The 25,875-nt window shown below is 42.6% G+C and overlaps 1 protein-coding gene across 1 annotated transcript in view; it reads right to left on the reverse strand.

The window, feature by feature from the left end:
* LOC112250644 (zinc finger protein GLIS1) overlaps nt 1–25,875 on the reverse strand; it is a 105,209-nt gene that overhangs the window by 52,922 nt on the left and 26,412 nt on the right. Inside the window, exon 3 of the mRNA XM_024420965.2 lies at nt 59–284. Coding sequence (XP_024276733.1) covers nt 59–284 — 226 coding nt within the window. The remainder of the gene's footprint in view (nt 1–58; nt 285–25,875) is intronic.

Raw genomic sequence — 25,875 nt, forward strand, 5'->3', positions numbered from 1 at the left:
CCTGCACTGACCCCTATGTTGCCGGTGTTCTTGTCAGAACCTGTCTGGTCGTTCTTACCTGGCTTCAGCGTGCTGCTGCTGGCTGTCCTGCAGATGAAGGTTGTGTGTGGGTGTGGGCCGCTCACAGTGGACACTGTGGTAATGACCCACTGGACCTGGCTGGCTCCCTGGTGGCACCGGCACCGCCAGACTCTGCCCACAGCGCATCAGTGTGCCCTCACTGCCCCCCAGCTCTGGCCCACTCTCCTTCTCTGGGCAGTAGGCACCACTGCAACTGCCGTTCACTGGAAAAGGGGAAGAGAAGGGATGAAAATGACAACACTGTCTGTTACCCTCAAAGTCCCTAAAATAAGATAGGATTTTATTCATCCCCAAAGGGGAAGTTTGTTTGCACAAGCAAATACACACAACACCAATAAATACAACACTTATGATGACAATGACAGCACTGTAAACCCCTGAGTCCCCCTCTAGCTGGAAGTTGGCTCTGCTAGCCTGTTTCGCTACTCTAACGACAGAACAGAGAGATTAATAACTGCCATAGAGTGCAACCGATCTCCTCTGAGACGCTTCCATCAGTGACATGTTGAAAGTGTATCAAATTACGATCGATCTCTCGAGAACAATCGCTGGCTTCGAAGTTTGTGAACCCGTTGAGATATGGAGTGGTTTTGTGCTCTTTGGTGAACTTTAAAAAAGCTGATGACGTCAAAAGATTAGACTTGTGTAAGTCCTTGTTGAACTGTGTACAGATAAGCAAAGAAAAGTGTGATTATTATTATTATTTTTTACTGCATCCACGTTTTGGCTTCACAGCCTTCTTCAGTGTGTAGACAATAACACTTTATAGCGTGGATCTCATTGATATTATTAGTACTGTGGGAAAACTAAACAAGAGCGAGAAATTAGCTAATTATTTGCATTGATGAATGTTCCATATGTTCCAAGTGTTTGTCACTTTGCTATTGAAGAGACACTCAGTCAATCCACAACCGGGTAATTCTATTTCGATTACAGGAAATGTGTTTTGTGTTGAAATTGTGAGAGAGTTTGCTGAACCACTAGCATAAACAATCTATATATTTAGCACCACATGACATGAATAGTATAACCAAGAAAAGCTTTTTTAATTTTTTTGGGGGGTGTGTCTAACAAAATGTTTCCATAAAACACATCAGAATATGACTAGAGATCTGAAATTTGACACATGAAAGTGAGTGAAGGGGGGCTGTGTATGTCGAAATACTTCCAGAAGGAAAGACAATACCCCCGATGCTCGTTCGTGTGTAGGAGGCCACATGTCCCTACTCCAACCTCCCTAACTCAATTTCTCAAATTGAATTTAGCTCATAATGATGTTATTGACAATGTTTTCACATCTCTTGAGCTATTATCAATGCAGGCACCCAAACACTCCTTAAGTGATATAAAGGAATGAAAGGAAAAAGAGATGGAGAAGGAAGGCATGAGGATAGAGAAAACAGAAAGACGAGGATAAAGTAACAGGCAGAGAAAGATTTTTCTTCTTCTTTTAAACACGATGTAGTCAGCGAGAGAGAAGTAGGGAGGGAGAGGCAGACGGACAGAGAGAGAGAGAGAGGGGTTGTGAAGAAGTCACAGAAAAACAAGTTAAGGTGGAGATGCGTGGTTGGCATTGGAAAGAGAAAAAGAGACTAGGGGAGAGGTGGCGAGAGGGAGAGGTGATGCACAGGGAGCGAGAGGGGAGAGGTGATGCACAGGGAGCGAGAGGGGAGAGGTGATGCACAGGGAGCGAGAGGGGAGAGGTGATGCACAGGGAGCGAGAGGGGAGAGGTGATGCACAGGGAGCGAGAGGGGAGAGGTGATGCACAGGGAGGGGAGAGGTGAGAGGGCGAGAGAGGTGATGCACAGGGAGCGAGAGGGGAGAGGTGATGCACAGGGAGCGAGAGGGGAGAGGTGATGCACAGGGAGCGAGAGGGGAGAGGTGATGCACAGGGAGCGAGAGGGGAGAGGTGATGCACAGGGAGCGAGAGGGGAGGTGATGCACAGGGAGCGGAGGGGAGAGGTGATGCACAGGGAGCGAGAGGGAGAGGTGATGCACAGGGAGCGAGAGGGGAGAGGTGATGCACAGGGAGCGAGAGGGGAGAGGTGATGCACAGGGAGCGAGAGGGGAGAGGTGATGCACAGGGAGCGGGAGAGGGGAGAGGTGATGCACAGGGAGCGAGAGGGGAGAGGTGATGCACAGGGAGCGAGAGGGGAGAGGTGATGCACAGGGAGCGAGAGGGGGTGATGCACAGGGAGCGAGAGGGGAGAGGTGATGCACAGGGAGCGAGAGGGGGAGAGGTGATGCACAGGGAGCGAGAGGGGAGAGGTGATGCACAGGGAGCGAGAGGGGAGAGGTGATGCACAGGGAGCGAGAGGGGAGAGGTGATGCACAGGGAGCGAGAGGGGAGGGTGATGCACAGGGAGCGAGAGGGGAGAGGTGATGCACAGGGAGCGAGAGGGGAGAGGTGATGCACAGGGAGCGAGAGGGGAGAGGTGATGCACAGGGAGCGAGAGGGGAGAGGTGATGCACAGGGAGCGAGAGAGGAGAGGTGATGCACAGGGAGCGAGAGGGGAGAGGTGATGCACAGGGAGCGAGAGGGGAGAGGTGATGCACAGGGAGCGAGGGGAGAGGTGATGCACAGGGAGCGAGAGGGGAGAGGTGATGCACAGGGAGCGAGAGGGGAGAGGTGATGCACAGGGAGCGAGAGGGGAGAGGTGATGCACAGGGAGCGAGAGGGAGAGGTGATGCACAGGGAGCGAGAGGGAGAGGTGATGCACAGGGAGCGAGAGGGGAGAGGTGATGCACAGGGAGCGAGGGGAGAGGTGATGCACAGGGAGCGAGAGGGGAGAGGTGATGCACAGGGATGCACAGGGAGCGGTGATGCACAGGGAGGAGAGGGAGAGATGCACAGGGAGCGAGAGGGGAGAGGTGATGCACAGGGAGCGGGGAGAGAGGAGAGGTGATGCACAGGGAGCGAGAGGGAGAGGTGATGCACAGGGAGCGAGAGGGGAGAGGTGATGCACAGGGAGCGAGAGGGGAGAGGTGATGCACAGGGAGCGAGAGGGAGAGGTGATGCACAGGGAGCGAGAGAGGAGAGGTGATGCACAGGGAGCGAGAGAGGAGAGGTGATGCACAGGGAGCGAGAGAGGAGAGGTGATGCACAGGGAGCGAGAGAGGAGAGGTGATGCACAGGGAGCGAGAGGGGAGAGGTGATGCACAGGGAGCGAGAGAGGAGAGGTATAGAAAGTCAGTGCAACCGCTGCAGTGTCGCTCGCTGAGGGACTTTGAGAGGCATGCTGGTTTCACTCAGAGCCATAAACAGAAGGCAAGAACTCTTTCAGCTCTGTTCTGTTTTCAAGGAATACAAATGGTTCTGTTTATAAAGTTCTGGAGTGTCCTGCCTCTTCTTTTTTTCCTTCTTCTTCTTCTTGGCTGTGCGTTTCCACAGTTAGCATATCCAACTGTGTTTGTGTATTGAAAACTTCAAGGCCTGTTGATTGACGGCCAAGTATTTCTTGCCTCATCTGGAATAAGAGTGATTCAATCAGGACGGCCAATGGTGACATGAGTCAGGATAGAGAATTCAAAATGTGTGTACACCATGGCTTTGACCGTATGTAACCTTTCACTATGCACAGTCACACACAGGTGCACACGCACACGCACACGCAAACACGCACCACATGTTCTAAAGAGTGAATACAGATGTAGGATCTTAATTTGAGCCACTCTGCTTACAGCGGGAAAATAATCCTGCAGTAACCAGAAATGTGAATTATTATGTCGATTATAATTAATGGACATTTTTGTCGGGGCTGATACATTTTTTTCATTTTGGGGAAATCAAGTCGGATATGTCTTTTTGTCTTTTAAAATGGTTCTCCCCAATTTCATGGTATCCAAATTGTAGTTAGTCTTGTCCCATCGCTGCAACTCCCGTACGGACTTGGGAGAGGCGAAGGTTGAGAGCCGTTCATCCTCCGAAACACAACCCAGCCAAGCCGCACTGCTTCTTGACACAATGCCCGCTTAACCCGGAAGCCAGCCTCACCAATGTGTCGGCGAAAACATGGTGCACCTGGCGACCATGTCAGCGTGCATTGCGCCAGGCCCGCCACATGAGTCGCTAGTGCGTGATGGGACAAGAACATCCCTGCAGGCCAAACCCTCACCTAACCCGGACGACGCTGGGCCAAGTGAGCACCGCCCCATGGGTCTCCCGGTCACGGCCGGCTGTGACAGAGCCTGGACTCGAAGCAGGATCTCTAGTGGCACAGCTTGCACTGCGATGCAGTGCCTTAGACCAATGCGCCACTCGGGAGGCCAAGCCTGACTTTTCTAAGTGGAAATGACCAACTTTAGAAGCCTTTTAAAAACTGAAATACACTTCAAGTTTGCATTTCATGCTGTACAGGAAAATTCTCAGCAAAAAAAGAGTAATCAAATTAAGATCCTACAACTGTATTAGTATGTGCACTTCCAAGCACCCTATAAAATACACAGCCAAAGTGAGAACAGCATAAAGCCTATGGTCTAACCATACCATATAATATTTTCTGTACGGTATGTATTTAAGATGTAGCTTATGTTCGGATCAGGTACAATGAACAATGAAATACAACATATACCCAGGCAAAACAGATTGAGCCACACATTCGAGCCAAATAAAATACAATGCACTTCAGAAGAGGCATTCTCTGCTTCCCTGTTTGGAAACAGTTGCTGTTTGCCAGTAGAAAGTACTTTATGTAAATCAAGGCAAAGCTGCGCGAACACCGCAAATATGCCAGCGGAGTGATTACCTATGATTTGTTCTGTTTACAGAGATTGGTGTGGCAGGTATTCTAGTGGTTAGAACATTGGACTAGTAACCGGAAGGTTGCAAGATTCGAATCCCCGAGCCGACAAGGTAAAAATCTGTCGTTCTGCCCCTGAACAAGGCAGTCATTGAAAATAAGAATTTGTTCTTAACTGACTTGCCTAGTAAAATTAAAATCAATAAAATACAAACAATTGTTTCAAGCTTTGCTACGGTGTGTTTGGCAATCTTTGGAGTTGCCTCTCTGAGCATGGACCTTTGACCTGGCACTCCAAGAGATACCTATATCTATGAAGGAGAGGATGAGAGGAGGAACATGGCTCCGGATAGTAGTGAGGTATAGAGGAGATGTTGGAGCAGGAGGAGAGGACATTGGGAAAAGGAGAAGACACACTCAAGGTGCTAGTTTGTGGCTATAAGCTCAGCCTGGTCTCATAGACTAGACGTAACATAGTAAAAGTACATCTGGGACACTAAAATTTGTATGATACTGTATGTTATGTTTGGTATGGTTACATAAGACAGATGGTTACTTAAGGCAAAAATGAAAGTCGGGGTGGATCGGTGGGTGTATAACGCGAACCTTTAGTAACCCAAAGATTGTACATTTGAATCTCATCACGGACAACTTAGGCAAATTAGCAACTTTTTTTTCTACTTTTTAGTTGCTTTGCAACTACCTAGCATGTTAGCTAACCATTCCCCTAACCTTAACCATAACTCCTAAACTTAACCCTAACCCCCAATCCTAACCCTTAGCCTAGGTAACGTTAGCCAGCTAGCCACCTAGACAGAATTTGTAACATATCGTACATTTAGCAAATTCATAACATCTTCTATGTTTAGAAAATTCGTAACATATTGTAAATGACATATAAAACAAATTGTTATTCATAATATATACAAGATGGGTGATGGAATCCATAAATTAATAAATAACAGATGAAACGTAACATATCCTACTATAAAATGCCATGTTCTGGATTTACGTACAGAATAATACGAAATGCTTTGAGACCAGGTTGCGAGAGGAGCCTAAACTGTATGGAGATGATTAGGACTAGGGTATAGGGTATATCATCAGGAAAAACTGTCCCTAGTTGTAGGCAATTGGTAGGACAAGGAGTTTTTCCTGATCAGTTCACACCATATAACTAGTCTGTCTTTAGATCTAGATTAGAACAGTCACTCTTCTAAAATAAACCAGGGTGCCTCCACTCCAGTCACTGTGTCTGTACTAAAGTCCTATAGTTGTTCTATATTCCATAAAGCATACAGACTGAACGCCCGGCTGAAAGCTTTGCTACATTAACAGAATCAGTCATGCTCAGGCTAGGAAGAGAAACAGGCTTCTCAACATATGGTGGCTTGGAAGGAAACCAACCGTAAATTCAGTTTATATTGAATATGCCATGGTAATTCAACATTGCGAGTATTTCGTTGGGTGTTAGGGCTGGCTTGATCAGGAGGTGGAAGCCAGTGGAAGCACCTGGGACCGAGGTGAAATGGAAGACACACAGAGCCGGTGACAGAGATAGAGCGAGAGATGGAGGGAGGGTGAGAGAGAGGTCCATTGTTGCGCTGACACAGTGATGGGAACACGCAGGGGTCAGATCAGTGCTGACTGGTCATGTTGCGGTTAGGTCCTGTAACAGTGGTCACGGGTGGTCTCTAAGGAACGATTTAGGGCTTTTTTCCCCCCCAATTCTCTCCAAAATGTGAGCTGAAATGAACTCCATGATTTCAGTCATGTATTTTGTAAGTGAAATCGTTTTGAAGAAGGGGGGTCATTGGTTGCTCTGATAATGATATGCACACTTGCAAGCGTTCAGAGCCAATTAGAGGTGACAATCTCAGGGCATGAGATCAGGGAAAGACTCGTTACATGCCGATGCCAGAATCACCGCGGGCAACTGTGCTGCTCTATCAAGACCATGTACAGATGTGCTTTTGGCCCATCCTTACAAACACCCACTGATGTCAGCATTCACAACCAGAGAGAGCTGAGACGAAGCCCGAAGAAGGCCTCTATTGTTATCCCCCCTTCTTGTTCTTACACACCTCCCAGAAAAACAAACTTGTGGAACAGGACCACAGGAAGATATCCTGTTTGATACCATGGTTATAGATCTATTACTATCATTGCGGGATGATTAGAAACGGTTGAGCTCACGGATCCCCCCCACGGGGGGAGATAGTGAGATTAGATGAGAAGAATATCTCTCTATTACACAGGAACGAACACATAAACTATAGATGCAGACATGGGGTAATTATAAAGGGATATATGTGGTTACTGGAGAACGTCTATTGAGGGACATATGTGATTCTTATTTTGGCTTGTGTCAAGGGGAGAAATGAGGTTCCAATCACACCCTTATTGATTCGGTGTTCTTAGGTCATCCATTTGTCACGCTTCCTCTGTTTCAAACCCCCTCGAGAACACAAAGCAAAGCCATAAAAAAAAAAAATCAGACGCATCGACAAACCACAAATGGAAAGCCCTTACAAACTATTTCCATGGATGAATTCATCCGGTTCTGCATTTGGAGATAAAGAGACAAGACAGGCAAACAAATACAATTAACCAGAACAAATGTCATGCTCTCTCTTTTGACTCGTTGACGTTGATCCGGCTTAGAAAAACACGTATTTCCATGAGTGCCACATCTGTATCCCAAATGGCACCATATTCCCATATAATGCACTACTTTGGACCAGAGCACTATGGGCCCTGGCAAGAAGCAGTGCACTAAAGGGAATAAGGTGCCATTTGGCATACACATGTGTACAGTAAGGCTGTACTCTTGTTGCCAAAGGGGCAAATCATCAGAGAGTCATGTTGAGATAAATCAGTTTGTGCTTTGGCTAACTCCCTCTCTATCTGAATGACTAATAAATGACTAATAAAACAGAACATCCCACATGTCTCCAACAAAGAAAGGGCATGGCTAACCCCACAAAAACAGTGACTATTATCTCCAGATTTGCATGTCCTGTATTGTATTCCTCAATGCATTCTACACTCAGAATGACCTGACATTCAGTCACGTCACCATATCACATGCTATCATTCTGAACCCAGCATTCCTTGAATAATGGATCTCTCTCATTTCACGCAAGTTACGACAGGATCCAGATTCTGATCATTGGTCTCTCTCTCTCTCTCTCTCTCTCTCTCTCTCTCTCTCTCTCTCTCTCTCTCTCTCTTCTCTCTCTCTCTCTCTCTCTCTCTCTCTCTCTCTCTCTCTCTCTCTCTCTCTCTCTCTCTCTCTCTCTCTCTCTCTCTCTCTCTCTCTCTCTCTCTCTCTAGTCTCTCTCTAGTCTCTCTCTAGTCTCTCTATAGTCTCTATAGTCTCTATGGACAATAGTACTGCTGCATCTGATCAGCAGATGTCCTGGTGCGGTACATGATTAAGTGTAATTGGTGGTAATCTCAGGCGATTTTTTTCCCCGGTGACACTTCATTTTCTATAATTCTCGCCTCTGCCTTTTAAGTCACCTAAGCGCTGTTTCAAGTGCTGGGGTGAGACTGCGCTTGTGCCAGTGTTTAATGTGTTTAAGTCTTCTGAGATCCCGGGGAATAAAAAACAGATGTGCAAATGTTTCGGGGGGGGAGCGGAGGAGGTGAGGAGGGAAGAGGAGGAGAGTGGGGGAGGAGAAGACGGGGAGCATTCAAGAGGTGTACTGTACTGAGAGAGGCTAGCTTTGTTCGGAAGGAACTGGCGGCATGGGCTTTGGTAAAAAAAAAATGTGTGCGCTATATAGGGAATTGGGCACAATTTGGGACACAGCCCATGTCAGGGCGCAGACGCTAAAATATCTGAACTCAAGAAACAACAAGCTGCCAAAACCACAAGACGGATGCACCTGGAAATCCAGCGTGACAATTCAACCCGTTGCCACATAAATCATAAGATGAGCACACGAACGGTTAATAATAATCAGTTCATTCTTCCTCTCCTCTCTTCTCGATTTATATAACACTTATAACACACAGCATGACTGGGGTGGGAGATGACAGACTGGAGAAGTTTGCGGGATGCTCTGTGTTGTGTGACTGCTGTCCACCGCAGATGTTGTGTATTACAGTCCAAAGCTGCCTTCTCCTGCTTTAAATCTCATAACTCATCTATATTTGTGTCTGCTGCATGGGCCCAGAACTTATTTGTTTGCTTAGTAATGGATGTATGATTGAAAAACCTGGGGGCACAAGTAAATGAAAAATAACAAAGTCGAAAGGACAGCTACTTTAAACAGGTGCTCGACGGAGTGAGGGAAAAGAGGGGGAAGAAGAAAAACAATTAAATTAGGAGGACAGAAATGTCTCTGTTTACTTAGAAGGATTACCAGTACCAGCAAACATGGGAATTTTCATGAGGATGAAATAAGTTTGTTATGGATTTTAGCTGTGCTCGGAAAGGTATCCCATGTTTCTCCTTGATTTGTCATGAACAACTTCACCTTGAATTCAAACTATGTGTGACTAAGAAAAACTATTTCTGAAACATTATGACAATTTAAAGAACCAGAGCAAGTAATAGCAAATCCCCACAAAAATCTCCAAACTCTGTGTAAAGTCTGTTGTCCAATCACTGCATTCACCGCAAGGTGTAATGAATCATCAAATATTTCCAAACTCTGTGTAAAGTCAGTTGTATAATCACAGCATTCCCTGCATGGTGTAATGACGAGACAAAAATCTCCAAACTCTGTGTAAACTTTGATATTCAATCACTGCATTCCCCTGCATGGTGTAATGAATAGTAAAAAATCTCCAAACTCTGTGTAAAGTCTGTTGTCCAATCACAGCATTCACCGCAAGGTGTAATGAATCATCAAATATTTCCAAACTCTGTGTAAAGTCAGTTGTATAATCACAGCATTCCCTGCATGGTGTAATGACGAGACAAAAATCTCCAAACTCCGTGTAAAGTCTGTTGTCCAATCAGCGCATTCACCGCATGGTGTAATGACTCGTCAAACATGTTCAAACTCTGTGTAAAGTCTATTGTCCAATAACTGCAATCCCCTGCATGGTGTAATGAATAGTGAAAAAATCTCCAAACTCTGTGTAACTTTTGCTGTTCAATCACTGCATTCCAATGCATGGTGTAATGACTATTCAAAAATCTCAAAACTCCGTGTAAAGTCTGTTGTCCAATCAGCGCATTCACTGCATGGTGTAATGACTCGTCAAACATGTTCAAACTCTGTGTAAAGTCTATTGTCCAATTACTGCATTCCCCTGCATGGTGTAATGACTATTCAAAAATAGACTAAATCTGTGTAAAGTCTGTTGTCCAATTACTGCATTCCCCTGATTTGTGTAATTACTCGTCAAAAATAGACCAACTCTGTGTAGAGCCTGATGTCCAATCACTGCATTCCCCTGCTTGGTGTAATTATTAGTCAAAAATCTCCAAACTCTGTGTAAAGTGTGTTGTCCAATCAATGTATTGCCCGGCATGGTGCAATGAATATTCAAACATTTCCAAACTCTGTGTAAAGTCTGTTGGCCAATCACTGCATTCCCCTGCAAGGTGTAATCACTAGTCAAACATCACCAAACTCTGGACAACAAACTTTACACAATCACTGCATTACCCTGCATGGTGTAATGACTATTCAAAAATAGACAAACTCTGTGTAAAGTGTGTTTCCCAATCAATGCATTCCCCTGCACGGTGTAATGAATATTCAAACATTTCCCAACTCTGTGTAAAGTCTATTGTCCAATCACTGCATTCCCCTGTTTGGTGTAATTACTAGTCAAACATAGACAAACTCTGTGGAAAGTCTGTTGCCTATTCACTGCATTCCCTTGAATTTTGTAAGGAATAGTCAAACATCACCAAACTCTGTGTAACGTCTGTTGGCCAAACACTGCATTCTCCTGCATGGTTTAATGACTAGACAATAATCTCCCAAATCTGTGTAAAGTTTGTTGTCCAATCACTGCGTTCCCCTGCATGGTGTAATAAATCGTAAACAATCTCCAATCTCTGTATACAGTCTGTTGTCCAATCAATGCATTCCACTGCATGATGTAATGACAAGTCAAACATCTCCAAACTCTGTGTAAACTTTGCTGTTCAATCACTGCATACCCATGAATGATGTTATAAATAGTCAAAGATCTCCAAACACGATGTAAAGTCTGTTGTCCAATCACAGCATTCACCGCAAGGTGTAATGAATCATCAAACATTTCCAAACTCTGTGTAAAGTCTGTTGTATAATCACAGCATTCCCTGCATGGTGTAATGAATAGTCAAAATCTCCAACTCTGTGTAAAGTCTGTTGTCCAATCATTGCATTCCCCTGCATGGCGTAATAAATAGTCAAAATCTCCAACTCTGTGTAAAGTCTGTTGTCCAATCACTGCATTCCCCTGCATGGTGTAATGAATAGTCAAAATCTCCAATCTCTGTGTAAAGTCTGTTGTCCAATCAGCGCATTCACCGCATGGTGTAATGACTCGTCAAACATGTTCAAACTCTGTGTAAAGTCTGTTGTCCAATTACTGCATTCCCCTACATGGTGTAATGGCTATTCAAAAATAGACTAAATCTGTGTAAAGTCTGTTGTCCAATTACTGCATTCCCCTGATTTGTGTAATTACTCGTCAAAAATAGACCAACTCTGTGTAGAGCCTGATGTCCAATTACTGCATTCCCCTGCTTGGTGTAATTATTAGTCAAAAATCTCCAAACTCTGTGTAAAGTGTGTTGTCCAATCAATGTATTGCCCGGCATGGTGCAATGAATATTCAAACATTTCCAAACTCTGTGTAAAGTCTGTTGACCAATCACTGCATTCCCTGCAAGGTGTAATCACTAGTCAAACATCACCAAACTCTGGACAACAAACTTTACACAATCACTGCATTACCCTGCATGGTGTAATGACTATTCAAAAATAGACAAACTCTGTGTAAAGTGTGTTTCCCAATCAATGCATTCCCTGCACGGTGTAATGAATATTCAAACATTTCCCAACTCTGTGTAAAGTCTGTTGTCCAATCACTGCATTCCCCTGTTTGGTGTAATTACTAGTCAAAAATAGACAAACTCTGTGGAAAGTCTGTTGCCTATTCACTGCATTCCCTTGAATGTTGTAAGGAATAGTCAAACATCACCAAACTCTGTGTAACGTCTGTTGGCCAATCACTGCATTCTCCTGCATGGTTTAATGACTAGACAATAATCTCCCAAATCTGTGTAAAGTTTGTTGTCCAATCACTGCGTTCCCCTGCATGGTGTAATAAATCGTAAACAATCTCCAATCTCTGTATACAGTCTGTTGTCCAATCAATGCATTCCACTGCATGATGTAATGACAAGTCAAACATCTCCAAACTCTGTGTAAACTTTGCTGTTCAATCACTGCATACCCATGAATGATGTTATAAATAGTCAAAGATCTCCAAACACGATGTAAAGTCTGTTGTCCAATCACAGCATTCACCGCAAGGTGTAATGAATCATCAAACATTTCCAAACTCTGTGTAAAGTCTGTTGTATAATCACAGCATTCCCTGCATGGTGTAATGAATAGTCAAAATCTCCAACTCTGTGTAAAGTCTGTTGTCCAATCATTGCATTCCCCTGCATGGCGTAATAAATAGTCAAAATCTCCAACTCTGTGTAAAGTCTGTTGTCCAATCACTGCATTCCCCTGCATGGTGTAATGAATAGTCAAAATCTCCAATCTCTGTGTAAAGTCTGTTGTCCAATCAGCGCATTCACCGCATGGTGTAATGACTCGTCAAACATGTTCAAACTCTGTGTAAAGTCTGTTGTCCAATTACTGCATTCCCTACATGGTGTAATGGCTATTCAAAAATAGACTAAATCTGTGTAAAGTCTGTTGTCCAATTACTGCATTCCCCTGATTTGTGTAATTACTCGTCAAAAATAGACCAACTCTGTGTAGAGCCTGATGTCCAATTACTGCATTCCCCTGCTTGGTGTAATTATTAGTCAAAAATCTCCAAACTCTGTGTAAAGTGTGTTGTCCAATCAATGTATTGCCCGGCATGGTGCAATGAATATTCAAACATTTCCAAACTCTGTGTAAAGTCTGTTGACCAATCACTGCATTCCCCTGCAAGGTGTAATCACTAGTCAAACATCACCAAACTCTGGACAACAAACTTTACACAATCACTGCATTACCCTGCATGGTGTAATGACTATTCAAAAATAGACAAACTCTGTGTAAAGTGTGTTTCCCAATCAATGCATTCCCCTGCACGGTGTAATGAATATTCAAACATTTCCCAACTCTGTGTAAAGTCTGTTGTCCAATCACTGCATTCCCCTGTTTGGTGTAATTACTAGTCAAAAATAGACAAACTCTGTGGAAAGTCTGTTGCCTATTCACTGCATTCCCTTGAATGTTGTAAGGAATAGTCAAACATCACCAAACTCTGTGTAAAGTCTGTTGTCCCATCACTGCATTCCCGTGCATGGCGTAATGAATAGACAAACATTTTCAAATTCTGTGCAAAGTCTGTTGTCCAATCACTGCGTTCCCTGCATGGTGTAATAAATCGTAAACAATCTCCAATCTCTGTGTACAGTCTGTTGTCCAATCAATGCATTCCACTGCATGATGTAATGACAAGTCAAACATCTCCAAACTCTGTGTAAACTTTGCTGTTCAATCACTGCATACCCATGAATGATGTTATAAATAGTCAAAGATCTCCAAACACGGTGTAAAGTCTGTTGTCCAATCACTGCATTCCCCTGCATGGTGCAATGACTATTCAAAAATAGACAAACTCTGTGTAAAGTCTGTTGTCTAATCACTGCATTCCCCTGCACTGTGTAAAGACTAGTCAATAATCTCAAAACGCTGTGTAAAGTCTGTTGTCCAATCACTGCATTCTCCTGCATGGTGTAATGATTAGTCAAACATCTCCAAACTATGTGTAAAGTCTGTTGTCCAATCACTGCATTACCCTGCATGGTGTAATGACTATTCAAAAATATACAAATTCTGTGTAAAGTCATTTGTCCAATCACTGCATTCACCTGTATGGTGTAATTACTAGCCAAAAATAGACAAACTCTGTGTAAAGTCATTTGTCCAATCACTGCATTCCCCTGTGTGGTGTAATGAATAGTTAATAATCTCAAAACTCTGTGTAAAGTCTGTTGTCCAATCACTGCATTCCCCTGCACTGTGTAAAGACTAGTCAAACATCTGCCAAATCTGTGTAAAGTTTGTTGGCCAATCACTGCATTCCCCTGCATGGTGTAATGACTAGACACACATCTTCAAACTATGTGTAAAGTCTGTTGTCCAATCACTGCATTCCTCTGCATGGTGTAATGACGAGACAAAAATCACCAAACTCTGTGTAAAGTTTGTTTCCCAATCACTAAATTCCCCTGCATGGTGGGATGAATCGTAAAAATCTCCAAACTCTGTGTAAAATCTGTTGTTCAATCAATGTAGTCACCTGCATGGTGTAAAGACTAGTCAAACATCTCCCAAATCTGTGTAAAGTTTGTTGTCCAATCATTGCATTCCCCTGCATGGCGTAATAAATAGTCAAAATCTCCAACTCTGTGTAAAGTCTGTTGTCCAATCACTGCATTCCCCTGCATGGTGTAATGAATAATCAAAATCTCCAATCTCTGTGTAAAGTTTGTTGTCCAATCCCTGCATTCCCCAGCATGGTAAAATGTCTACTCAAACATTTCCAAACTCTGTGTAAAGTCTATTGGCCAATCACTGCATTCCCCTGCATGGTGTAATTACTAGTCTAAAATAGACAAACTCTGTGTAAAGCCGGTTGTCCAATCACTGCATTCCCCTGCATGGTGTAATTACTAGTCTAAAATAGACAAACTCTGTGTAAAGCCGGTTGTCCAATCACTGCATTCCCCTGCACTGTGTAAAGAATAGTTAATCATCTCAAAACGCTGTGTTAAATCTGTTGTTGTTACGGCTTTCTTCCGTCGAAGGAGAGTCGGACCAAAATGCAGCGTGGTTAAATCGAGACATCTTTAATGACGAATAAATACGAAACATACAAAAACAACAAACGGAAATGTGAAAACCTAATACAGCCTGTCTGGTGACAACTAACACAGAGACAGGAACAATCACCCACAAACACACAGTGAAACCCAGGCTACCTAAATATGGTTCCCAATCAGAGACAACGAGAATAACCTGACTCTGATTGAGAACCTCAGGCAGCCATAGACTATGCTAGACACCCCTACTCAGCCACAATCCCAATACCTACTAAAACCCCCAATACCACAACACAACACAAAATAACCCCATGTCACACCCTGGCCTGACCAAATAATTATATAAACACAAAATACTAAGACCAGGGCGTGACAGTTGTCCAATCACCTAATTCACAGCATGGTGTAATGAATAGTCAAACATTTTCAAACTCTGTGTAAAGTCTGTTGTCCAATCACTGCATTCCCCTGCATGGTGTAATGAATAGTCAAAATCTCCAATCTCTGTGTAAAGTCTGTTGTCCATTCACTGCATTCCCCTGCATGGTGTAATGACTATTCAAAAGTAGACAAACTCTGTGTAAAGTCATTTGTCCAATCACTGCATTCCTCTGCATGGTGTAATGACGAGACAAAAATCACCAAACTCTGTGTAAAGTTTGTTTCCATATCACTGAATTCCCCTGCATGGTGGGATGAATCGTAAAGAGCTCCCATCTCTGTGTAAAGTATGTTGTCCAATCACTGCATTCCTCTGCTTTGTGTAATTACTTGTCCAAAAATATACAAACTCTGTGTAAAGTTTGTTGTCCAATCCCTGCATACCCCACCATGGTGAAATGACTACTCAAACATTTCCAAACTCTGTGTAAAGTCTGTTGGCCAATCACTGCATTCCCCTGCATGGTGTAATTACTAGTCTAAAATAGACAAACTCTATGTAAGGTCTGTTGTCCAATCACTGCATTCCCCTGCATGGCATAATAAATAGTCAAAATCTCCAAACTCTGTGTAACATCTGTTTGGTCTCCAAACTCTGTGTAAAGTCTGTTGTCCAATCAATGCATTCCCCTGCATGGTGTAATGAATACTCACACATTTCCAAACTCCGTGTAAAGTCTGTTGGCCAATCACTGCATTCACCTGCATGGTGTAATGACTAGGCAAAAATAGACCAACTCTGTGTAAAGTCTGTTGTCCAATCACTGCATTCCCCTGCATGGCGTAATAAATAGTCAAAATCTCCAAACTCTGTGTAAAGTCTGTTGCCTAATCACTGCATTCCCTTGAATGTTGTAAGGAGTAGTCAAAAATCTCCAAACTCTGAGTAAACATTCCTGTTCAGTCACTGCATTCCCCTGTAAGGTGTAATGACTAGTCAAAAATCAACAAACTCTGTGTAAAGTCTGTTGGCCAATCACTGAAAGCCCGTGCATGGTGTAATGACTAGACAAACATCTCCAAACTCTATCTTCCGTTTGTTGTCCAATCACTGCATTCCCCTGCAAGGAGTAATAACTAGTCAAAAATCTCCCAACTCTGTGAAAAGTTTGTTGTCCAATCACTGCATTCCCTTGCACTGTGTAACGACTAGTCAAAAATCTCCCAACTGTGTGTAAAGTCTGTTGACTAATCAATGCATTCCCTTGAATGTTGTAAGGAATAGTCAAAAATCTCCAAACTCTATGTAAACTTTCCTGTTCAATCACTTAATTCCCCTGCATGGCATAATAAATAGTCAAAATTTCCCATCTCTGTGTAAAGTCTGTTGTCCAATCAATGCATTCCCCTGCATGGTGTCATGAATATTCAAACATTTCCCAACTCTGTGTAAAGTCTGTTGTTCAATCATTGCATTCCCCTGCATGGTGCAATAAATATTCAAACATTTCCAAACTCTGTGTAAAGTCTGTTGTCCAATCACTGCATTCCCCTGCATGGTGTAATGAATAGTTAATAACCTCAAAAACGCTGTGTTAAATCTGTTGTCCAATCACCTAATTCACAGCATGGTGTAATGAATAGTCAAACATTTTCAAACTCTGTGTAAAGTCTGTTGTCCAATCACTGCATCTCCCTGCATGGTGTAATGACTAGACAAAAATCACCAAAGTCTGTTGTCCAATCACTGCATTCCCCTGCAAGGTGTAATCACTAGTCAAACATCACCAAACTCTGTGTAAAGTCTGTTGTCCAATCAATGCAATCCCCTGCATGATGTAATGAATATTCAAACATTTTCAAACTCTATGCAAAGTCTGTTGTCAAATCACTGCATTCCCCTGCATGGTGTAATGACTATTCAAAAATAGACACACTATATGTAAAGTTTGTTGTCCAATCACTGCATTCCCTTGCATGGTGTAATGAATAGTCAAAAATCTCAAAACTCTGTGAAAAGTCTGTTGTCCAATCACCGCATGGTATAATGAATTGACAAACATTTTCAAATTCTGTGTAAAGTCTGTTGTCCAATCACTGCATACCTCTGCATGGTGTAATGACGAGACAAAAATCACCAAACTCTGTGTAAAGTCTGTTGTCCAATCAATGCATTCCCCTGCATGGTGTAATGAATATTCAAACATTTCCCAACTCTGTGTAAAGTCTGTTGTCCAATCACTGCATTCACCACATGGTGTAATGACTCATCAAACATGTCCAAACTCTGTGTAAAGTCTGTTGTCCAATCACTGCATTCCCCTGCACTGTGTAAAGACTAGTCAAAAATCTCCAAACTCTGTGTAAACTTTCCTGTTCAATCACTGCATTCCCCTGTGTCGTGTCTTTACTATCATTAAATTGAAGACTGAAAGTTTTTATCAAAGATTCTCTGTAATTAGTATTACACGATCAACTGATTAATCATGTAACTGTAATTAACTAGGAAGTCGGGGCACCATGGAAAAATATTCAGATTACAAAGTTATCATTTCTTAAAATAACTTTTCAGATATTTTATCTGATCAATTAGTCTTCGAATTAATGAATTATTTACTTTACCCAGTGGCGTGCCGTGGGGCTGGGGCCTGGGCCTTCAGTGAGGTCCTACACATCCCACCCGAATTAATCCACCTCTTATTACCATCATTATGATGCCATGGCCCAAGACACTATACATTTAGACAGAAACGCAGTATAACCAGGCGTTGCGTCACCTTGAAATTTACATTTTTTTATTCAAAGAATTGCAGGGGAAGAGTACAATACAGTACAGTTCAACTAATAGGCAAGAACATAGTCGAGTGCAACAGAGTTATATTAATATTCTTCTTCTATCCATTTCTGGTCCACAAACTTTGAGCTTTAAGTCCCCAAAAAATAAAATACAGTGTGTTCACTAAACAGCGCATTGTCGCACCCAAAGCAGTTTCACCGTGATGATAAAGACACATAACTATTCATTGAAAATAAAAGAAAGAAAACAAATCATTTGCAACACAGGCTATTTGCCATTTTATTATGTTAATATATAGGCTATTTGCCATTTTATTATGTTAATATATAGGCTATTTGCCATTTTATTATGTTAATATATAGGCTATTTAATATTAACGAAATAAAATGCGAAACATAACATGCACAGCCTGTGAGCCATTGATAGCGCTCGTAGTTGGAACTTTGAAAGTGGCGAACGAACACCTTTCCCGCCTGTGACAGGCTTTGTAGTGTCGGCGTCGGGCGACCTCTCCTTACAATGTCTAATTTTCTTGAAAAGTTAATCTTGAGAATGCCGTTATAATTATATCCTCGACCAAATCGATATCTTCTCCTCCTTCCGCCATTGTGGGTTGAAAAAACAGCTTAGTAGTACCCAAATTAATTTGTTTATCAAATTCAGTTTCCTAGTTCTGAGGTTCTGCATAGACCTGCACATAGGACCTGCCTCTCAATATTGGTAATCCAATCAAAAGAAGTGCACGCACTACGCCTGCTAGCTGGCTCCTGTGTAACACTGGAGCCAGCCAGCAGGCGTACAATAGCCAACTCTAAAGCTGATTGGTTGACACAAAATGTTAATTTTGTCCTCTGTATTTTCCTCCATTAAACAGTCCAAAAACATATTACACAATTTTACAAACAGTATCATACTCACTGATTCATTTTATACAAAATTAGATGTAAACCTCATATCTGAGGCTATTATATAAACAGCGTTATGGTAATGTGGCCACACCGTCTCCCATGAGCTTCCCCAAGTTGTAACAAACGGACCAGTTCGTAGCTGGATTCTTCACCGATCTTTTAGACTCTGTGTAAAAGTCTGTTGTCCAATCATTGCATTCCACTGCATGGTGTAATGAATAGTCAAACATCTCCAAACTATATTTAACGTTTGTTGTCCAATCAATGCATTCCCCTGCATGGTGTAATGAATAGTCAAACATCTCAAAACGCTGTAAGTCTGTTGTCCAATCACCTCATTCACGGCATGGTGTAATGAATAGTCAAACATTTTCAAACTGTGTAAAGGCTTTTGTCCAATCCCTGCATTCCCCTGCATGGTGTAATGACAAGACAAAAATCAACAAACTCTGTGTAAACTTTACTGTCCAATCACTGCATTCCCCTGCATGGTTTAATGACGAGACACAAATCTCCAAACGATATGTAAAGTATGTTGTCCAATCACTGCATTCCCCTGCACTGTGTAAGGACTAGTAAAAAATCTCCTAACTCTATGTAAAGTTTGTTGTCCAATCACTCCAATACCCTGCATGGCGTAATAAATAGTTAAAATCTCCAAACTCTGTGTAAAGTTTGCTGTTCAATTACTGCATTCATTCCCCTGCAAGGTGTAATGACTAGTCAAAAATCTCACAAACACTGTTTAAAATCTGTTATACAATCACCGCCTTCACCGTATTGTGTAATGAATAGGCAAACATTTTCAAACTCTGTGTGAAGTCTGTTGTCAAATCACTGCATTCCCCTGCAAGGTGTAATGACTAGTCAAACATCTCCCAAATCTGTGTAAAGTCTGTTGTCCAATCACTGCCTTCCCCTGCATGGTGTAATGAATATTCAAAAATCTCCCAACTCTGTGTAAAGTTTGTTGTCCAATCACTACATTCCCATGCAAGGTGTAAAGACTAGTCAAAAATCAAGAACTCTGTGTAAAGTTTGCTGTCCAATCACTCCAATCCCCTGCAAGGTATAAAGACTAGTTTAAAATATCCCAACTCTGTGTAAAGTATGTTGTCCAATCACTGCATTCCCCAGTACTGTGTAAAGACTAGTCAAAAATCTCCCAACTCTGTGTAAAGTTTGTTGTCCAATCACAGCATTCCCCTGCATAGTGCAATGAATAGTCAATCATCTCCAAACTCTGTGTAAATGTTGTAGACAGACTATTCAAAAATAGACATACTCTGTGTAAAGTCTGTTGTCCAATCACTGCATTCCCCTGCAAGGTGTAATGACTATTCAAAAATCTCCCAAATCTGTGTAAAGCCTGTTGTCCAATCACTGCATTCCCCTGCATGGTGTAATGACGAGATACAAATCTCCAAACACTGTGTAAAGTCTGTTGTCCAATCACCGCCTTCACCGCATGTGTCACGCCCTGGTCTTAGTATTTTGTGTTTTCTTTATTATTTTGGTCAGGCCAGGGTGTGACATGGGTTATTTATGTGGTGTGTTTTGTCTAGGGGTTTGTTGTAGGTTATGGGATTGTGGTTAGTGGGGTTGTCTAGTAAAGTCTATGGTTGCCTGAAGTGGTTCTCAATCAGAGGCAGGTGTTTATCGTTGTCTCTGATTGGGAACCATATTTAGGCAGCCATATTCTTTGAGTGTTTCGTGGGCGAATGTTCCTGTCTCTGTTTGCACCAGATAAGGCTGTTTAGGTTTTCACGTTACATTTATTGTTCGTGTTTATCTTTTATAAAAGATGGATTGAAATAACCACGCTGCATTCTGGTCCGATCGCTGCTACACCTCCTCTTCGGAGGAAGAAGAGAACCTTAACAGCATGGTGTAATGAATAGACAAACATTATCAAACTCTGTGTGAAGTCTTTTGTCCAATCACTGCATTCCCCTGCATGGTGTAATGAATAGTCAAAAATCTAAAATCTCTGTGAAAAGTCTGTTGTCCAATAACTGCATTCCCATGCAAGGTGTAAAGATGAGTAAAAAATCGACAACTCAAAGTTTGTTGTCCAATCACTGCAATCCCCTGCATGGAAAAATAAATAGTCAAAATCTCCAAACTCTGTGTAAAGTCTGTTGTCCAATCACCGCATGGTGTAAGGAATAGACAAAATATCAAAATTCTGTGTAAAGTCTGTTGTCCAATCACGGCATTCCCCTGCATGGTGTAATGAAGAGACACAAATCAACAAACTATGTGGTAAGTTTGTTGTCCAATAACTGCATTCCCCTGCATGGTGTAATGAATATTCAAACATTTCCAAACTCTGTGTAAAGTCTGTTGTCCAATCACTGCATTCCCCTGCACTGTGTAAAGACTAGTAAAAAAATCCCAAACACTGTGTAAAGTCTGTTGTCCAATCACTGCATTCCCCTGCATGATGTAATGACTGGTCAAAAATCTCCCAACTCTGTGGAAAGTCTATTGTCCAATCACTGCATTCCCCTGCATGGTGCAAAGAGTAGTCAAAAATCAAGAACTCTGTGTAAAGTATGTCGTCCAATCACTGCATTCCCCTAAATGATGTAATGACTCGTCAAGCATCTCCAAACTCCGAGGAAAGTGTGTTGTCCATTCACTGCATTCCCCTGCAAGGTGTAATGACTAGTCAAAAATCTCCCAACTCTGTGTCAAGTCTATTGTCCAATCACTGCATTCCCATGCATGATGTAATGATGAGACACAAATCAACAAACTCTGTGTAAACTATGTCGTCCAATCACCGGAAAACCCCTGCATGGTGTAAGGAATAGACAAAAATCACCAAATTCTGTGTAAAGTCTGTTGTCCAACCACGGCAATCCCCTGCATGATGTAATGACGAGACACAAATCAACAAACTATGTGGTAAGTTTGTTGTCCAATCACTGCAAACCCCTGCATGGTGTAATGAATATTCAAACATTTCCAAACTTGGTGTAAAGTCTGTTGTCCAATCACTGCATTCCCATGCATGGTGTAATGAATAGACAAATATTTACAAATTCTGTGTTAAGTCTGTTGTCCAATCACTGCATAAACCACATGGTGTAATGAATAGACAAAAATCAACAAACTCTGTGTAAAGCTTGTTGTCCAATTACTGCATTCCACTGCATGGTGTCATGAATATTCAAACATTTCCAAATTCTGTGTAAAGTCTGTTGTCCAATCACTGCATTCCCCAGCAAGGTGTAACGACTCGTCAAAAATCTCCAAACACTGTGTAAAGTCTGTTGTCCAACTACGGCATTCCCCAGCAAGGTGTAAAGACTAGTTAAACATCTCCAAACTCTGTGTAAAGTCTGTTGTCCAATCACTGCATTCCCCAGCAAGGTGTAAAGACTAGTTAAACATCTCCAAACTCTGTGTAAAGTCTGTTGTCCAATCACTGCATTCCCCAGCAAGGTGTAAAGACTAGTTAAACATCTCCAAATTCTGTGTAAAGTCTGTTGTCCAATCACTGCATTCCCCAGCAAGGTGTAAAGACTAGTTAAACATCTCCAAACTCTGTGTAAAGTCTGTTGTCCAATCACTGCATTCCCCAGCAAGGTGTAAAGACTAGTTAAACATCTCCAAATTCTGTGTAAAGTCTGTTGTCCAATCACTGCATTCCCCAGCAAGGTGTAAAGACTAGTTAAACATCTCCAAACTCTGTGTAAAGTCTGTTGTCCAATCACTGCATTCCCCAGCAAGGTGTAAAGACTAGTTAAACATCTCCAAATTCTGTGTAAAGTCTTGTTGTCCAATCACTGCATTCCCCAGCAAGGTGTAAAGACTAGTTAAACATCTCCAAATTCTGTGTAAAGTCTGTTGTCCAATCACTGCATTCCCCAGCAAGGTGTAAAGACTAGTTAAACATCTCCAAACTCTGTGTAAAGTCTGTTGTCCAATCACTGCATTCCCCAGCAAGGTGTAAAGACTAGTTAAACATCTCCAAATTCTGTGTAAAGTCTGTTGTCCAATCACTGCATTCCCCAGCAAGGTGTAAAGACTAGTTAAACATCTCCAAACACTGTGTAAAGTCTGTTGTCCAACTACGGCATTCCCCTGCATGGTGTAATGACGAGACACAAATCTCTAAACGTTATGTAAAGTCTGTTGTCCAATCAATGCATTCCCCTGCATGGTGTAATAAATAGTCAAACATCTCCCAACTCTGTGTAAAGTCTGTTGTCCAATCACTCCATTCCTCTGCATGGTGTAATGAATAGTCAGAAATCTCCAAACTCTGTGTAAAGTCTGTTGTCCAATAACTGCAATCCCCAGCAAGGTGTAAACACTAGTCAAACATCTCCAAACTCTGTGTAAAGTTTATTGTCCAATAAAAGCAGTCCCCTGCATGGCGTAATAAATAGTAAAAAATCTCCAAACACTTTGTAAAGTCTGTTGTCCAAACACTGCCTTCCCCTGCATGGTGTAATGAATAGTCAAAGATCTCATAACTCTGTGTAAAGTCTGTTGTTCAGTAACTGCATTCCCTAGCAAGGTGTAACGACTAGTCAAAAATCACCAAAATCTGTGTAGAGTCTGTTGTCCAATTACTGCATTCCCATGCATGGTGTAATGAATAGTCAAAAATAGACAAACTGTGTGTAAAGTCTGTTGTTAAGTCTATTGTCCAATCACTGCATTTTCCTACATGGTGTAATGAATATTCAAACATTTCCAAACTCTGTAAAGTTTGTTGTCCAATTCCTGCATTCCCCTGCATGGTGTCATGAATATTCAAACATTTCCAAATTCTGTGTAAAGTCTGTAGTCCAATCACCGCATTCACTGCATGGTGGAATGACTAGTCAAACATCTCCAAACTCTGAGTAAAGTTTATTGTCCAATCACTGCATTCCCCTGCATGGTCTAATGAATATTAAAAAACCTCCAAACTCTGTATAATGTCCGCTGACCAATCACTGCATTCCCCTGCATGATGTAATGAATAGTCAGAAATCTCCAAACTCTGTGTAAAGTCTGTTGTCCAATAACTGCATTCCCCAGCAAGGTGTAATGAATAGTCATTAATCTCAAAGCTCTGTGTTAAGTCTGTTGTCCAATCACTGCATTCCCATTATGGTGTAATGACTAGTCAAACATCTCCAAACTCTGTTTAAAGTTTGATGTCCAATCGCTGCATTCCTCTCTATTGTCTCATGAATATTCAAACATTTCCAAATTCTGTACAAAGTCTGTTGTACAATCACTGCATTCTCCTGCATGGTGTAATGACTAGTCAAACATCTCCAAACTCTGTTTAAAGTCTGTTGTCCAATCACTGCATTCCCCTGCATGGTGTAATGACTAGTCAAATTGATAGGTTCTCTTTCCGTTACATGTCATCCAGAAAATGCTGGATCCTTTTTTACCCTAAAATACATGACAAGGCTTCCCTAACAGTGTTCTCCTTAGCAGTCTGTGGCCATTAGAATAGACTGCTAGTAGAGTCCAGAGTCAGATTGATATAACAGTGGTCAGATGAATGAATGGGTCCCCAGCATTACAGAGGAAACAGACACCAGCCTTTCTAAACAGAGCAGGGCTGACCGCAGTCTGAACACAAACAAAAAGCCGGCAGTAAACGCACCACCAGGCTCCAGTCCCCAGTCCCCAGCCCCCAGATTCCAGTCCCCAGTCCCCAGGCTCCAGCCCGCAGCCTTCAGCCCAACGATTGCATCCTCATCCCTACCACAACCCAATGAGTTCACCGCATGGCCGGACAACACAAGGGGTCACTGTAAATCAAAGCCCACATACTGGAGAAAACATTACAAAAGGCTGCAGTTTCATACACACACACACAGGCACGCACAAACACACGCACAGGGACACACAATAATGTGCAAATACTGACACACACAAACCAGCAAGCAAACGCGGGCACACACACGCATGTGCAAGCGCTCAAAGACAAACACACACACACTGACCCCCCCCATCCCCAAGCCACACCCAAATTACATATCCATCAGTGCTCTTATAAACTGAGTGGCCAGTCCTGATTAAACTCCATCACCAATGACAGAGCTCTCCTCTACCAGCCCACAGCCAATCACTGTTCTCTGTTGTTCTCCTTTGTTGTAATTACAACTTTACACTTGTGCATGTCACCACCTGGTGGTCACACAATGTCACTGGTGGTGCCCAGTCATCTCCCCACACAGGGGACATGTGGGTGGGTGTCATGTGACAAGGGTGAGATGTGTGTATGTGTGTTCAGTGTGCAACCTGTCCATAGGCAGCTATACCAGATATACCGGACTGCTCCACATCTTCATCAACACAGCAGGCTCTACGTCCCAAATCGCACCCTATCCCTTATACAGTGTGCACCACTTTCGACCAGAGCACTATGGGCCTTGGTCAAAAGGAGTGCACTACGTAGGGAATAGGGTGCCATTTTGGGATGTGCCCATATCAGTACAAGTTTTCAGGTGATTAACTGAGGCTCATACACTGTTAGCTATTAATTGAAACTTGTGAAAGGCATGCAAGACACCTTAACAGTTCCTCTATCTGTCTGTCTGTCAAGTCCACTGTCCCCAAAACCAGCTTCTCGTAGTAAGGATCTCCCTGAGTCTCTGTACTCAGATGGTCCACTCTAGGAAGCCATGTGTCCTCTTGCCAACACAAGGGAATGTAACCATTATCCCAAATCCAAGTTCAACCATCCAGCTATCCTTAAACTGAATTACTTCAGTCAATGTGAATCTATCCAGCCACACAGTATCTAAACTCAAAAAGCCGTAGCTTAGCTACTAAGACTCAGACTAAGTCAACCGAGGTCATGTCACTCACTGCTCACAACCAGGTCTCCATCTGTCTGCAGCCACAGCAGGATGTGTCTGACTGGTGTCCTGACTGACTCCTGAGAGGATGTGCTGTCTGTCTGTCTGACTGGTATCCTG

This window comes from Oncorhynchus tshawytscha, linkage group LG05, assembly GCF_018296145.1.
Source record: "Oncorhynchus tshawytscha isolate Ot180627B linkage group LG05, Otsh_v2.0, whole genome shotgun sequence".
Taxonomy (NCBI): Eukaryota; Metazoa; Chordata; class Actinopteri; order Salmoniformes; family Salmonidae; genus Oncorhynchus; species Oncorhynchus tshawytscha.